At 49.0% G+C, this 15,709-nt stretch overlaps 1 protein-coding gene across 1 annotated transcript; it reads right to left on the bottom strand.

Annotated features, from left to right (window-relative positions):
- Window positions 1-503: 503 nt before the first annotated feature.
- On the bottom strand, window positions 504-4,695 carry ADRB2 (adrenoceptor beta 2). The gene has a single exon (XM_047092519.1). It carries the CDS (start codon window positions 4,477-4,479, stop codon window positions 3,223-3,225), a length of 1,257 nt encoding a protein of 418 aa, XP_046948475.1. The 5' UTR covers window positions 4,480-4,695; the 3' UTR covers window positions 504-3,222.
- Window positions 4,696-15,709: the final 11,014 nt, after the last annotated feature.

Consider the following 15,709-nt stretch of genomic DNA (forward strand, 5'->3'; position numbering starts at 1 on the left):
GAACTATTCTGAGCATCATGTAACAACAGTTCCTATGCTTCCAAGCTCCCTCTTCCCCAGGCTCCTTCCCCCAATAATGACCTCAGTGGGGAGGCCCACCCTGGCCTGCCACTTTGCACACCTGTCAGCTTGCATCTCAGGATAAGGTTCTCATCTGACAGACTCTGAGAACTTGCTGTCCAGGCAAAGAAAACTTCACGATCATGAATCCAACACAAACCTTATGTAACCAACCTGTCAGCAAGAGGGACAGAGGGGCACTGACAGACGCCTACCTCCCCACCAAAAAAAAAAAAAACAAAAACAAAACAAAAGGAGACCGGAAGCAAGGGATTGAGGCATGCCAAAAATGCTCTTGCTTGTCAAGACCCTTAACACTGATCAAAGCTCTTGGATTTGAAGGATTCCTGAAGGAACGCAGAGATGGCTAAACCCCCTCGTACTGGAGTTTTCACGGAAATTGCATTAGATGCTTGTGTAACCCAAAGAATATATATACAACATTTTTTTTTCTTTTTGGTTAACAACGTTTATTGTCCACGGGACTTACAACGATGACAGAAAAGTTTACAACATTTTTTTTTTTTCTACCTGAAATCTCTACCTGGAGTGGCTTGAAATTCCCGGTGGCTTAAGGACTCTTGTATTTTCCCCCTAAATGCTGAGGGTGTCCTAGTGGACTCTTGCTGAGGAAAAGAACAATTCTTTCTCTTGTCCCTACCACAGATTATTCGGTCATTGCCTGATTTTTGTGCTAAGGACCCAAAAGCAATAAGAACATCCACCGGAATGAATTGGTTAGGGGACAGCCCCAGGGCGAAGCTTCCACAACAGAGGGTGAACGCAGAAGTCAATGACAATGCGGTGGAGAGAGCACATCAGCTCCCGGAATAACAGGTGACAGCCAGGCTCCCCGGCCATAGCCCCATCTCTGACATCCTTGGCTTCTTACCTTGGACAGGCCATTCCCCCTCCCAGGTTTTCATCTCTTTGGATGCCAAATGCTTTCTGTGGACTCTTTCAAGTCCAAGATGCTGTGAGGCTACCGGAAGGGTGAAGATATGCTAGAGAAGCTGCCTGCCCCTCTGGGTGTGGGCCCCCGAGCAGGAGGAGAATGTGACAACCGGCATGAAAGCCCTTGGAGAAGCAAAAGTGCCGAAGGGCACACACTCTCCAACTGGCTATGGCACGTTCCAAAACCTTGGGCACCTAACTTTCTCCCGAGAGCTGAGTGTGCACCCGGACACCCAGCACTGAGCTGACAGGAGGCAGAGGAAGCCAATGCTTTTCTGGTTGGGGATCTTGGCTGGGACAGAAGGGAAGACAGAAGTGGAGTCAGCTTGGTGAGCGGGTGAAATGGCAATGAACATGGAGGCTGATCCTCCCCAGGCTGGCGTTGCCAGGGAGGACGGTCCTCTCCGTCAAACCTGGGCCAAGCTCTGGCTCAGACACACGGTGCAAAAATAGAAAGGGGGTGGGAGAAGAAATGTGTTTACTTTTGTGATTTTCCCTCATGTGCCTCTTAAGGGTATTAGAATCTCTCCACGAAAAGGCCGTCTTAGACTCCCCGGCCTCACCTCCATTGATAAACCCGACCAAACAAACAATGCACAAATCCAGCCATTGGCAGGGCAGCTGGAAGGCCAGTTTGGAAGGCGGGGGGGGGGGGGGGTGGAGGGGAAAGCGATGGTCTGGGGTCTGTCACTAACTGGGCGAACCATGGAAAATCCCTCTCGGATGCTTTGCAAAATCAAGCGATTGCATTAGACAGACTCTAAAAATCTGTTTAGATTGGTGAAGCTTATATCTGCGGATCTCAACCAGGGGTGGTCTCACCCCTCAAGGAGTATTTGGCAGGGTCTGGAGACCTTTCTGGTAGTCACAATTCAGAGGGTGCTCCTGGCATCTACGGGGTAGAGGCCGGGGATGCTGTTGAAATGCTGACGATGCATCGGACAGCCCCCACCACAGAGAACTACCTGGCCCAAAATGTTAATAGTGCCGAGGCTGAGACATCTCGCTTTATACTGAAGTCAGGAGGGTCAAAGAGGGGGACGGGCAGGAAGAGACAAGTAAAGAAAGAGAAGGGGTTAAAATCCTGTTTCCCGGGTCATGAGGTATTCATCGGTTAAGTGTTTTCCAGTTTTCTCCCTATGACCAATACCCTCTCAGTTTTCTTTGGAATTACAGGGCTGTGCTTGAGTAGCTTTTTCCTAAGAACTCCCTCCTTTATCTTTAAAATGCCAAACCCCGATGCAGTACAAACACCTCCCCTATGAGATGCAGCGAATACATAACATAAGCAGCTACTGGAACTGGAAGGTGGGTGGTGAGGGTGCACGGAGGGACGAAACAGATGTCCGTAACTCGGTTTCTATGAGTCAGTGTTTCTGATGTAACAACACAGAATGATCACCATAGGACCAGCGAGACAAGCTATGCTGTCAGCAGGGAGAACTGCCTTGCCGAGCTGGCACTGGGAGGGCTACAGGTTTGCAGCGGCAGATTCAAAGGCAAAAGAAAGGGTTAAGCAATCAGTGCATGCCATTCTCGTATCATTCCATATTAAGTCCCTGGGCAGTTATTACAAATAGTTACCTGCGGTTTCCAGCGGGGGAGGCGACCACACTCCAGTCAAGGGTTTTTGGAGAAACAGGTGCAATGAAGTCATGGTCAAACAATTTATTTACTGTAAACTTTAGACTTTGCTCAGGAAAACAACTGAAGCCTGCCCCTCCAATCTCTGCCTACGACACCCTGTTTGAGCAAATAAGAGGAGTGGGGAGAGTCCACGTTCACAGCTGAAAGGTCCGAAATACTCAAGATCCTCCAGTGCAAGGGTGCAGGAAGGAAGGACTCCTTCGGATACAAATTACCAGCAGCAATATATATTACCCCTAATACTTGACCAATGAGGTAGATCCACGGAAAAGTCATCAAAACAGAGCAGCCCCAGGTCCTCTGGGACCAAAGCCCTTCAGACACAAACTTAACACGTTCCATGCAAAAAGGAACTGAACTGGACAAGAAACAATCACTCGAATGTGTTTTCTCTTTGTTACAGCTTAAAAAAATAATAATAATAAAAAAAAAAAGGCAGAAGGCTGTCCTTCCTCCTGCACATCTCTATACAATTTTATTCTAAGTTTATTACACTCAAGTTAAATAGTCTGTTTAGTGTTTGGCTGGGGGGGGGGGTCATAAAAAGTAGAAAAACCCGCCTTACAACAGTGAGTCGTTTGTGCTACCGTTCTGCCCTTGTGAATCAATGCTATCGTTAGGCACAGTACCTTGACGGTTTGCAAGGTTTTCCGTGCCTGGGGGGTCCTCACACAGCACTTCGCTGTCTTTCTCCTGCCCCAGGGGACCTCCGCTGTGTTCCCCCGCATAGTCTGTTCTGCTGTTACTGTTGTTGGAGTAGCCATTCCCATAGGCCTTCAGAGAAGACCTGCGTAGGCACAGAAGCTCCTGGAAGGCAATCCTGAAGTCTGGGCTCCGGCAATAGATAAGGGGATTGAAAGCAGAGTTGACGTAGCCCACCCAGTTTAGGAGGATGTAAACTTCCTTAGGGATGAGGTTATCCTGGATCACGTGCACTATGTTGACGATGAAGAAGGGTAGCCAGCACAGGGTGAACGTGCCCATGATGATGCCCAAAGTCTTCAAGGCCTTGTGCTCCTTCAAGCAGAACTTGGAGGCCCTGCGATGTCCATGCCCGCTCCGCCCATCCTGCTCCACTTGGCTGAGATTTTGGGCGTGGAAGCGGCCCTCAGATCTGTCGATCTTGTGGAGCTGCCTTTGGGCCACCTGAAAGACCCTGGAGTAGACGAAGACCATGACCACCAGGGGTAGGTAGAAGGACACAATGGAGGAGGCGATGGCATAAGCTTGGTTCGTGAAGAAGTCACAGCAGGTCTCCTTGGCATAGCAGTTGATGGCTTCCTGGTGGGTGGCCCGGTACCAGTGCATCTGGATGGGCAAGAAGGAGGTAAGCCCCGACACGATCCACACCATCAAAATGACCACCCGGGCCTTATTCTTGGTCAGCAGGCTCTGGTACTTGAAGGGCGACGTGATAGCAAAGTAGCGATCCACGGCGATCACGCACAGGGTCTCAATGCTGGCCGTGACACACAGCACGTCAATGGAAGTCCAAAACTCACACCAGAAGTTGCCAAAGGTCCACATTTTCATGAGGATGTGGCTGGCCCCAAAGGGCACCACCGCCAGGCCCATGACCAGGTCAGCACAGGCCAGGGAGGTGATGAAGTAGTTGGTGACCGTCTGCAGACGCTCGAATTTGGCGATGGCCGTGATGACCAGCACGTTTCCAAACACGATGGCCAGGACGATGAGCGACATGACGATGCCCATGCCCACCACCCACGCGTCGTTTCGTTCCTGCGTGCCGTCCTGGTCCGGCGCGTGGCTTCCGTTGGGCGCCAGCAAGAAGACGCTGCGGTTCCCGGGCTGCCCCATGGCGCGCAGGCTGGCAGGTGAGCGCACTGGCTGCCGGCGCACCGGCCGCGCCTCAGCGGGCGGACCTCCGGCGCGGCGCTGCGGGCAGCGAGCGGACGCCGGGAAGCCTCATCCAGGGGCCGTGGGGTGGCTGTGCTGGGGGGCGCGTCCTGCACTCAGCCTGTAGGGTGCTCTGGGCTCCCCGGGCGCGTCGGACCCAGCCTGCGCTCTGGAGAAGCCGCCCCGGATTGCGCGCTGCCCGTTATGTGCACAGGACTTTAGGGGACTGCCCTCGCGGTGACGTGCGGCAACTTTCCGCCAATGGCGGGCGGGCAGCCCCAGAGGGGCGAGGCCCGGTCCCCTTCCCGCCCTCCCCTCCCCTCCCCTCACCCGTCCCCTCCCGGGGCTGGCCCGGGCGGGGCCCAGCTGCTCCCCTGCGGTGGGCGGGCCACCTCTCCCTGCCTGCTCCCTGGCTGCCCCCGGAGGCCTGCAGCTGGGGCTGGCGTGCGCACCATCCGATCCGGGAGCTTGGGGCTCTTTGGGGGCTGCTACCTGTCTGACCCGGGCCCCTGGGCGGCCTCTCCCCTACATTAGGCAACAGAGACTACAGTGCCCACCCCGACACGCACGGACAGGCACACATGCACCCCGACGGACATGCTCAGACTTATACGGAACCACAGCCATTGACACGGAGACACGCCCGTCCAGCGCACCCACAAGCACGCTCGCGCGCGCGCGCGCGCACACACAGAAAGCCACAGGCACACAGTCACCCCTGCCCAACAGAGACGGGGCCAAGAAACAAACACAGAAGCGCCCAGAAGCACAAAGGCATAGGGCACACACACAGGAAGAAGTAAACAACACACAACGCTCACTTGGCGGCAAGCAGAGCGCCACAGACTCGGACGTCCCCATCCAGGTACTCCTGACCCCTCCTTCGTGCACCCACTCCCCGCGACACACACGCACGCACGCACAGGGCACATTCCCTTTCAAACATTTGGCAGGACCACAGGAGGTGACTTGAACAGCTGCCCGATTTCCTCAGCACATTCACTGTCAAGTACTTTTGGTGCCCTCCTTGGGAATTTGCAGGCATTGGGACATATAATTTCACCCTTTGGGTTTCGTTTGGAGTCGGAGCTGGGGTATGCCCGTGTGCGTTTGCGGCCGGAAGGAGAAGGTTGTGCACTTAAATTTGTAATTCTTGGGAGCGTGGCATCACTCCCTCGTTATCTGTGGGGATGGAGAGGAGTTCAACGTGGAATAGTTTTCCTTTCAACCTCATCTTCAGCAATTCCATGGCAACTAGAAAAATCCTTTCATCTGCTGGGCAGTTGATCTGTGGGGTTGAGCTATCTGAAATTGCCCACTATCTTGTGGTTTCTGACTTTAAAAGTGACAATTTCATATAGATCCGACTATTCGAATGTGTTAGCGTTAAGAAAGTTATGAAACCACAGGAAACAAGATAATTTCTCCTTTAAATAAAAAAAAAGTCAGACTTAAGTCTTCAGACCGGGGTCTTTGTCCATGAAATATTATCCTTTGCATCTGGCATAGGACTTTACTGTTAAAAGGAAATTAATTTTCAGGGTTTGACTTCACATGTATTAGTAGTGTCTTTGAAAGACTGAAAGCATTTCATGCAGTGTAACCAAACATGCTTTGCAGATTACATAATAACATAACAATGGCTAACATTTAGGGAACATTCTGCTATGTGCTTTTCATGCATGATTCCATCTAATCCTTCCCACAGTCCCATGGTGGGGAGAGTACTATTTTTAGCTTAATTCACAAATGGGGCCCAAAGAAGCAAATAGCTTGCCCAGGAGCACAGGGCCCTGCGATGCCAGAGGCAGGAGGTGAATCGAGGTCTTGACTCTATAGCTCATCTTTTAATCCTTCCAATGCACTGTGGCCTCACAAGCAGAGACGCATGGAGGTTAGGCAAGAGGGACTGTAGCCAGAATTGGAATAGGCAGGTTCCAGATCCCCTGCTGTAGCGCTTTCTAGCTCACTTTCCTTAGGCATATCAGAAAGATGGACCCTAAGTGGGGAATCTTCCATCTCTAAGTGGGAAATAGAGTCACTTTCATTGGGCTGAGTGTGAACTGAGTATGTAATAATAAATGTGAAAGGGCTTGTGCACCTGTATATGCCACACAAATAGGGGTTATAAAGGAAATGTGCATAAATCACTTAGTAGTTTGGAATATGTTATTCGTGTCCTCTAGTAGAACCATCAAATACTTTAGGACAAATGTAATGTGGGTGTTGACTGTAGAAGTAAAAGTGCAGAAACAAAATATAACCTGCATGCCCCCTTTAACTTCCTTTACTAGCCAGAAATTGTTTTTGCGAGACCGATGCCTTAAAAAGCAAGTATTTCCCATAAAAGGCACAAATATTAATTAAAGATCTATTACGTTCCCATAGTGTCCAAAATATACCCACCCCATATTTGTGTTTTCCAAAATTGGCTCTGGTATGATGCATTTTAGGAAGAGGCAGTGTCTGTTATGCAACACAGTTTCTTTAAATATACATCTAGCCCGAATTGTGGAACTAAGCCATTTAAAACCTCCTTCCTGTTTGTAAAGCTATGGAATAAATAAGCTTATTGTTTAACCTTCCCGTAACAACAACAACAACAACAACAACAACCAAAGAACAAAGAAAGCCCTTTCAGGGCAAACACGAATTGATCACGGAGATATACAAATGAGTCACTTAAAAGTTTAACTTTGAATATTTTGGGAAACCCCTTTTAAAACGCCCACAAACACTAAATCAAGGAGGCAAGACTGTTCAGGTCAAGGAGGAGGTTCCAGCCTTTACGCATCAGCTTTCCCAAATGGACAGTCTCTCCTTCCCTCCCTCTCTGTCCCCATTACTTTCTCCCTCCCTGCCCCTCTCTCTCCCCACCCCCTCTCGTTTTCTCTCTGCTGCCTCATCAAGCCAGTAGGAATTTCAAGATGCTGTCTTCACCCCAAGAGTCTTCTCCTGACCTCCTTTTAGAATTACAGGTGTAGAGAGAGTCATATTGGGAAAGAGGGGAACAGATCATTTAGTTCATTTCCCCCCACCTCCTCCAGTTTATAAACGAAGAAGGTAAAGTGTAGAAATATGAGCTGGCCAGGGAAGCTACAGCATCCTTACATCTCTTCACTGCCCAATGCTGTCCCTTCATTTGTCAACAGAGGACTTTGATTGGCCCTGCTTGCTGGGCTGGTGAACTTAGACACGTAATGCTTCAGCTGGTCTTGGAAGTTCTTAGTAGACTAAATGCACCTTTATCTGATGGAAGAAAAAAGCAAGCTCTTTCATAGTGATTGATAGTGTCTAATTACATATTTTGTCAATCCCTTAAGACACCGATTTGTCATTTCCTGCTTGCCAAACAGAAAAAAAAAAAAAAACAAAACACCTTTTGTTTTACTGAACAAATATTTGAATAGGAGTAAGGTTTTGTGGTGCCTGGGAAGGTCCTGACACCATTAGCGGGACAGTTGAGGAAAATCTTATCCCGTTCTTGGCTTAGATGAGATTCCTTCCATCGTTATGATCCTCTGAGCAAGAGAAACATCTGTAGATTTCTTTCAAAATAAGGATCTTAAATGTCTGTCTGTAATATTATCTCTGTATAGCATCACTCCATTCCATTCCATTTGCATTAAATGAGATTAAATGCATGTAAAGTATTTAGTGTGCTCCCTTGGAAAAGAGATGACTCCTACCGTTTGCTTAGTTTTGAATCAAAATGTACATGTAGAATGCACACTTATTAGATCCTATGTGTGAAAGGACACGTTGAATGTGGATCATGAGTCATTTGTCTTTAATTTGAATTGCTGGGAAAACGAATGAAAGCAGGAACAAAAACTTGGTTCCTTGGAAAGAGAAATGACTCTGAAAATTACCATTGCCACTGAGTTATAGAACTGGGTGGAATGTTCGTGGTTTTTGAATGCAGTGTCCTACAGCCTGGTCAGCTCCTTATACGATGCATCCACCAGAACTCTCAGACGGCTCTAGGGAGGGCAAGCTCACCAGATCCTTCTGCCACTGTCTGTTCCGACTGTCCAGATAGTGACTTGAGAGCCTGTACAGCTCCTGCCTGTGGATTTTAAGTCTGCCCCCTTGAGGCCACTCAAAACAAGTCTTCTCTCTCTTCCCCAAGACTGTCCTCAAAGCTTTTGGGGGAATCCCTTGGAATTCTCCTGAGCCTTCTCTTCAGCTTAAATATCCCTTGTTCTCTCGGGTCTGGAGTCTCCTTTACTATCATGGCAGATCCCTTGTATTCTGACTTGGGACTGCTGATGTCTAAACTTGACATCAATACCTGGAATGATCCTGGAACAAGTCCTCAAATAATCAATTTGCAGTCACCTTGGCAACCGCAGAGTAAGCAGAGCAACCAGCAAAGCTTTCAGAACAGCTGATTAGACCAGATGAATTTAATTTCCTGCTATGCTGGCCTTTTATGAGATACATGCTAATAAATTCTCCGCCTCTCGGGGGGACTGAACAAAGGGAGCTGGCTTCAATTAAAGCAGGAGAGACTTCAGTTGGTCCTATGAAGGACTCCTTGGCCTGCAGACCATCAGTCATTCAAAGAAACTAAACTCTAGCAGCTTTTCTCAGTTGGGGCTTTGCAAGAGAATTGAACCCTACAGAAAATTGAGTGACTGTTCTTACCAATTCTCCCAAGAACGGTACGTAGCTATTACCCTCCTAGAGATGTAAGAGAGAGGTTCAGTTGCAACATGCCATGTAAAGGATGCATCAGGGCATAGGCCTTGATTCTTTTGCTGAATCTGAGTGGCGTTGCATGCAGTCTCCCGCCGATGTGGGAATGAACATTGTGTGACGACGAACGCTTCTATGTGGCACAAGCAGTTGGGCGCGGAGGAGGGCACACGAATGGGGGACCAGGAGGCCCAGACTCTGGTCCACAACATCCTGCTATAAACAACCTTAATCAAGTCCCCTGCTTTCTTTGTGCCTCAGTATTCATCCATGACATGGGAAGGTGGCCTAGGTGACATCCGAGGCCCTTCTGTTCTAAGCTGAGCAAGCCTGTTGTGGGAAGGAGGCACGCGGAGGGTCATTGAGGAGTCGAGTTCTTGACTCTGAAGCCCGGGAGGAGCTGGCAAGCAAAACCTGTCAATGCCCCCGAAAACGACGGGGCTCTGTCTTCCATCCCGTCAGCCCCATATTTCACCACTGTGATTCCCGCTATTCCGAGCAGCCGGCGTGCCATGATTTACTCAATACTTTTTTTGACGGTGACTTATTTCTAAAACTCAAACGCATTTGTTTTCGAAGAAAATGTTGTATGGCTGCCACTACTGCACGTGGAAAACCCATGTCATCCGCCACAAATAGAAGGTAACCATGAAAACAAAACAACGGTAATAAATTCTAGCTAGACGTTGTCGCCTGCCAAGGTTCTGAGCCCCACGCTTGCTCTCCTCTGATTGAAAAGGAAGATTAGCAAGTGTTGGGGAGATATTGATGGTATTCTAGCACCAGAGGGGACTTCCTCCATCTACTTTAAAAGACGGAAAGAAAATTGAAAAGGGAGCAACTCGTAGGCCGTACTCTGTGTTTAATGTGGTGTTACTGAAGGATTTAAAATAATTTCGTATTCCACCTCGAGGAATCTCAGCCCCAGACTGGTGCTCATGAGACCCCTTGATGTGATAGGAAAAGCACAGGTTTGGGAAGAGATGGGATCTGGGGTCCCAGTTCCGTCTTTAACCCCCCGAGGGCATCAGGCAGTGTGCTTAAGCCCTCTGGACCTCAGGCTGGTTCTTTGCAAAATGAGGATCAAATCTCTGGGATGGTTGTGGAGGGAATAGAAAGAATGCATGAGAAACTGGACTTGGAAAGGAAGGGAGAGAACCAAGAGACGTGACACTGGAACAGACCAGCCGTACTCGGACTGGCTGTGGGTTGGGGAGTTGAGCCAAAGGAGTCAGGGCCGTCGCCCATCAGGGACTGGACGAGTAGATCAGTGGCCTGAATGTTGTCGGGACAGGTTGGGGTGATGGGTTCAGATGTGGCTGTATCGAACTTGGGGTTTCGACGGGACAAGAAAATGGAAGTTAGTATGGCATAGGGATTAGGAGATAAAGAGATCTGGGGGGATGTGTTTGCCAGCGGCTGGAACACTGGAAGTGTTCCCTGCATAGCAGTTCTGGCAGAGGATCCTTTGATGGTTAAACGAAATAATGCATTTAAGGAACTTAGCACAGAGTTTCCAAAAGAAGTGTTTATCATCGTCATCGTCATCGTCCTAGATTTTCCAGCACAGCTTTAATTTCAGGACATTTTATTCATTTCCCCAAAGGCGGCCTTTTATTTATTTATTTATTTTTTATTTTTTTTTTTCAACGTTTATTTATTTTTGCGACAGAGAGAGACAGAGCATGAACGGGCGAGGGGCAGAGAGAGAGGGAGACACAGAATCGGAAACAGGCTCCAGGCTCTGAGCCATCAGCCCAGAGCCCGACGCGGCGCTCGAACTCATGGACCGCGAGATCGTGACCTGGCTGAAGTCGGACGCTTAACCGACTGCGCCACCCAGGCGCCCCAAAGGCGGCCTTTTAAATGAATAAATTGATCCAACAGGGAAACAGAATCTTTCGTATACGCCAAGCTACGAATAGTGGTGTAACCTCTGAGATGGATGTTTGGGAAATGTGTTAGGTTGGATTTCTTAGCATCGCTGCGCTGAGGGTTTGTGTGCAGGTGATTGATGGAGGAAGGAAGAGAAACCAGCCACGGAGGGGAGAAGCAAAGTCAGTGTGTGGCTTCAGGCAGCGACCCAGGCCCGGCCTGATGGCCTGATCCTCTGAGGAGCTCTGGAGCGACTCTGGAGCCAACTGCTTGGTTTGAAGCCCTGCTCCCTCTGATTCGTAGCTGTAAGACCCTGGACAAGTTACTGACTCTCCTTGTGTCTCGATTTCCTCATGGGTAAGTTGGAGTTGTTGACGTTAGGACCTCACAATCTCATGGGGTTGTTAAGAGGAACAAACGAGTTCATATCTGCAAAGAGGTTCGCACTAACCCGGCGCATTTCAAACGCTAAATTAATTACTGATATTAAACACAGGGAAGCCGTGGGAAGTTCTGTTAGCTGTGGCGCTCAAGAAACCTACCGCAGGGAAGAGGCTGTATATGCAGCCCCTTGGACTGAGTTGCTGCTAAGTGCAAACTTCCCGGTGTCTGAGCCTAAGAAAAGGAAATGCACAACGTGTGGTGAGCCCTGCAGGAAAGAAGTAAAATGATTGGGGGGGATCAAGCAGTATCTGCAGCAGCAGAGGAGGGCTTGAACAGGGCGGAAGGGAAAACAATGGAGAAGATAAAGCTGCATGTGACTGGGGAAGAAGGGGAGAGGAAGAAAATTGCATTCGGTCCGCTCAGGAAAGGAAACAGGGCTGACTTCTCGCCAAAACAGGGCCTTGGGAAAGATCTCACTGGGTCAAGGACGGGAGGTCCAGATGCCCCAGCTGGGGTAACCACCGTGGGGCAGCAAACATGCCTTGGGCCCAGAGGAAGGAGAGCCCGGTCCTGGCCCTCGCACCTCTGTGTGACTGTCCCTCCCCTCCCTGGGTCTCAGTCTGGTCCCCAATCTGTCAGGTGAGAAGGCTGAATCAACTGATGGCACCAAAGTCAAGGGGTCGTCAGGGGGTCTGAAAGTCAATAGGCATAGTTCCTGTTAACGATGTGTGTATTGGGTGCCAGGAGCTGAGTTTAGCACCTACCACGTATACTCTCTTCTTTTATTCTCGTTTCTGTGCAATGCTACGAGGTAGACACAGTTATGCCCATTTTTCAGATGAGAAAATGGAGGCTCAACATTACAGCCTGGCCCCGGTACCACGGTAGGCGAAAGGAGCAGAGGGGCTACAAATCCAGCTCTGTCGGATGAGAAACCTTCCCCTGACCCGCTAACTACAGGACTCAGATGCAGACGTCCGGTCAGCGCAAGGACAGCGTGTTCAGGCTGTGCAGGAGAAGCGCCCTGGCTGTCAGGGTCTTGCAGCTGGGTGTTTACCAGACTGCTGGGCTAAAGAGGCAGCAGTTTCCAATCACTTATGGGAAAAAGGCCAAATGACCAAGATTTGGGGCCAAGCATCCCGGTCACTCTTTCTAAAAGGAGAGGGAGAACGTCAGAAGCAGGAAATCAGTGGCCACGAGCCTCGGGGTTTTTGCCCAGATCCCTTCCTCCACCCCTAGAGCTGCTGCATCCAACCTCGTTCCGTCTTCCCCTCCCCCTGCTCTGGTCCCCACCCCCAACACACACACATTCACACACACACACACATGCACCTGCGTGCACACACGCTCACGCTTTGTCAGCTTCCTTCATCAAGACTTGCTGACTATGAGACTGGGTTAGATGCCTTTTCTATATGCTTTTGTGCCACACTATACCCTGGCGCTCAGCCCATATTAGTGTCATTCCCCATTTTGCTTGTCAGTACTTTTATCCATCTTCGTGTCCCCAACACTCCACCACAGAGACCAGAATACAGAAGGCAGGTATTCACTACACATGCATGTGCACACACTCACACACACACGCACACACACACATTGACCTAGATATTCTTAAAAGTACGGGGCAGAGGGATATTGCAGAATGAACATATGAACAAAGGTCCTTGCCTTTAAGAAACTCACAGGCATCTGTCTTTCTCTGTATGACTTATTTCACTTAGCATCACACTCTCCAGTTCCATCCACGTTGCTGCAAAAGGCCGTATGTCATTCTTTCTCATTGCCACGTGGTATTCCATTGTGTATATAAACCACTTAAAAACTGAGAATCGACTGAGGGTTGACGGGGGGTGGGAGGGAGGGGAAAGTGGGTGATGGGCATTGAGGAGGGCACCCGTTGGGACGAGCACTGGGTGTTGTATGGAAACCAACTTGACAACAGATTTCATATTAAAAAAGAAAAAGAAAAAAGAAACTCAGAGGCTCGTAAAGGAGGTTGGTACATCAACTCGACTTCCATGCAGTGGAGTAAATCCTGTGACGGAGCTAAAGATGTGGTTTTGTGGGCAAAACACTAATTCAGCCCCCACCTCCCCACGTAAAGACTGAGGAGATGACCTAGGGAAAAATTCCAAAACAGCAGCTGTGCCTCAGTTCACAAAGGGTCTTTAGCCAAGAGGCTAATGGGATTCTTAAAAAGAAAATAAATTAGCAGAGCTGTTTGGAGAGTAATTTGGTAGACTTCATTAGAAAGTAAGCTGCACATATCCTTTTGTCCAGCAATTCCCTCGCTTGAAATCTGTTCCTTAAATGTCAGATGCGTACGTAACGATACGGCTTCAGTTTTGTTTGTAATATGGAGTAAAACTAAACTAATTGTTCAGAAAGGGGAAATGGTGGAGTAAACCAGAAGAAACCAATAATCATGACGTGTAATTACTAAAAACGATGAAGTAGGTCTAAATGTGGGGACTCAGGAAGTTCTCCATGTTTTATCGGTAAGGTATAAAAGCAAATTGTGCACCAGATTATACAAAATTATCTGTTTTTTTTTATGTTAAAAACATACGTATGATAGTTTGGGGCGCCTTAGCTACTCCTCCCAGGTCCTGCTGAAAGCCCTAGGTGGGGCATAGTTAGCGGTTAAACACGGAGCTGCCTCTCAAGGATTTATTGTGATATTGTGAAGATAAGAAGGATAATTATATGACAGGGCGTGTGACAAAGGCTATAAAAGAGGGTTAAAAAGAGATCTGCATTAACAGAAGCCTGGTCTTGTTAGTTATGTGAGGGAAGATGAAGAGAGATCAAAGAGTTTCATTTGGTTGGTGGCCATGAGCTAGCTGGGTGTGGAGGACGGACTTGACTTTGGGAGTCAGGTGTGGAAGAAGGGAATACCACGGAGAAGAAACCCTGTGACCGGGTGCAGAAGTGGGAAGCTTTAAACTATGCTTGAGCAGCAGCAACTATTCCAGGAGAACTATGCCACCTGGTCCATGGAGAGGGCACCTGGTCCGTGGAGAGGGGAACGGTAAGGTTTGCTTTGTGCTATATATTTTGAAAGCCCTCGAATACTGGGATAAGGATATGAGGCTTCCGGACATCATGGAAGGGGGTGGGACAGGCCACGGAAAGCCACAGTCGGGAAAAAAAGCCCGTAGTGGGATACACGAAGCTATTTCGCAGAGGTGTGCCCAGCAGCCCTGTGCCAAAGGGGTGGATAAGGAAAGAAACCACTGTGACAAGGGAGTAACCTGGTGCTGCCCCCGTGGCTCTTTGCTTGGTACCCGGTCTTTGTTTCCTCGTTTGTAAAGCAGATTTTGACCCTTCTCCTCTCTGCCCCAGACTGGCAGTGAATCAACGTTTATTTATTTTTGGGACAGAGAGAGACAGAGCATGAGCGGGGGAGGGGCAGAGAGAGAGGGAGACACAGAATCGGAAACAGGCTCCAGGCTCCGAGCCATCAGCCCAGAGCCCGACGCGGGGCTCGAACTCACGGAACGCGAGATCGTGACCTGGCTGAAGTCGGACGCTTAACCGACTGCGCCACCCAGGCGCCCCAGACTGGCAGTGAATCAAACACACAAATGTGTGTGTGGCTGTGGGCCTTGTTGCTTTCCCATAGGGTTCGTGTTCATTGCTGGGAGAAAATACAGGACATACCTCAGCAAGTGGAGAGTTCAGGTGGACCCGGGGGGAGGGACACGTGGCAAGCTGCGGGAACATATGGGGTGGTCATCTGGGCCCTGGAGCCTGGAAGGAAGTGAGTGGATCTACATGCAAAATCCAGAAACGACGAGAAAACTTTCATCTACCACACTGGCAAAATGTAATGCTTCCCAAAACCTCAAGGTTAGAGCAGGACTCAGGAAGACATTATGTGGTTACACAGGTACTTGTCCCAAACACACGGGTCTGTCAAGTATATATAGAAAGGATGTTCACTGAAGTTCTGCATAATTAGAAACCAAAATTTTGTTTAGCGTGACGTGAAAGGGCACAGTAAAAAACCAAAAACTGTAAATAAGAATAAATAAATTAATGTATTGATATGCCTGGACTATTTTGCAAACACAGATATCCGGAGCAGCTTTATCCATAATTGCCAAACTTGGAAGCAGCCAAGAGGTCCTATAGGAGACGAATGGATAAATGAACTGTAGTGCATCCAGACAATGGAATCTTGTTCTGCGCTAAAAAGAAATGAGCTATTAAGCTGTGAAAAGAT

The sequence above is a fragment of the Lynx rufus genome, unplaced genomic scaffold (genome assembly GCF_022079265.1).
Source record: "Lynx rufus isolate CCGP_SWC_20201006 ecotype Redwood Valley unplaced genomic scaffold, mLynRuf1.p SCAF_1, whole genome shotgun sequence".
In the NCBI taxonomy this organism is placed as follows: Eukaryota; Metazoa; Chordata; class Mammalia; order Carnivora; family Felidae; genus Lynx; species Lynx rufus.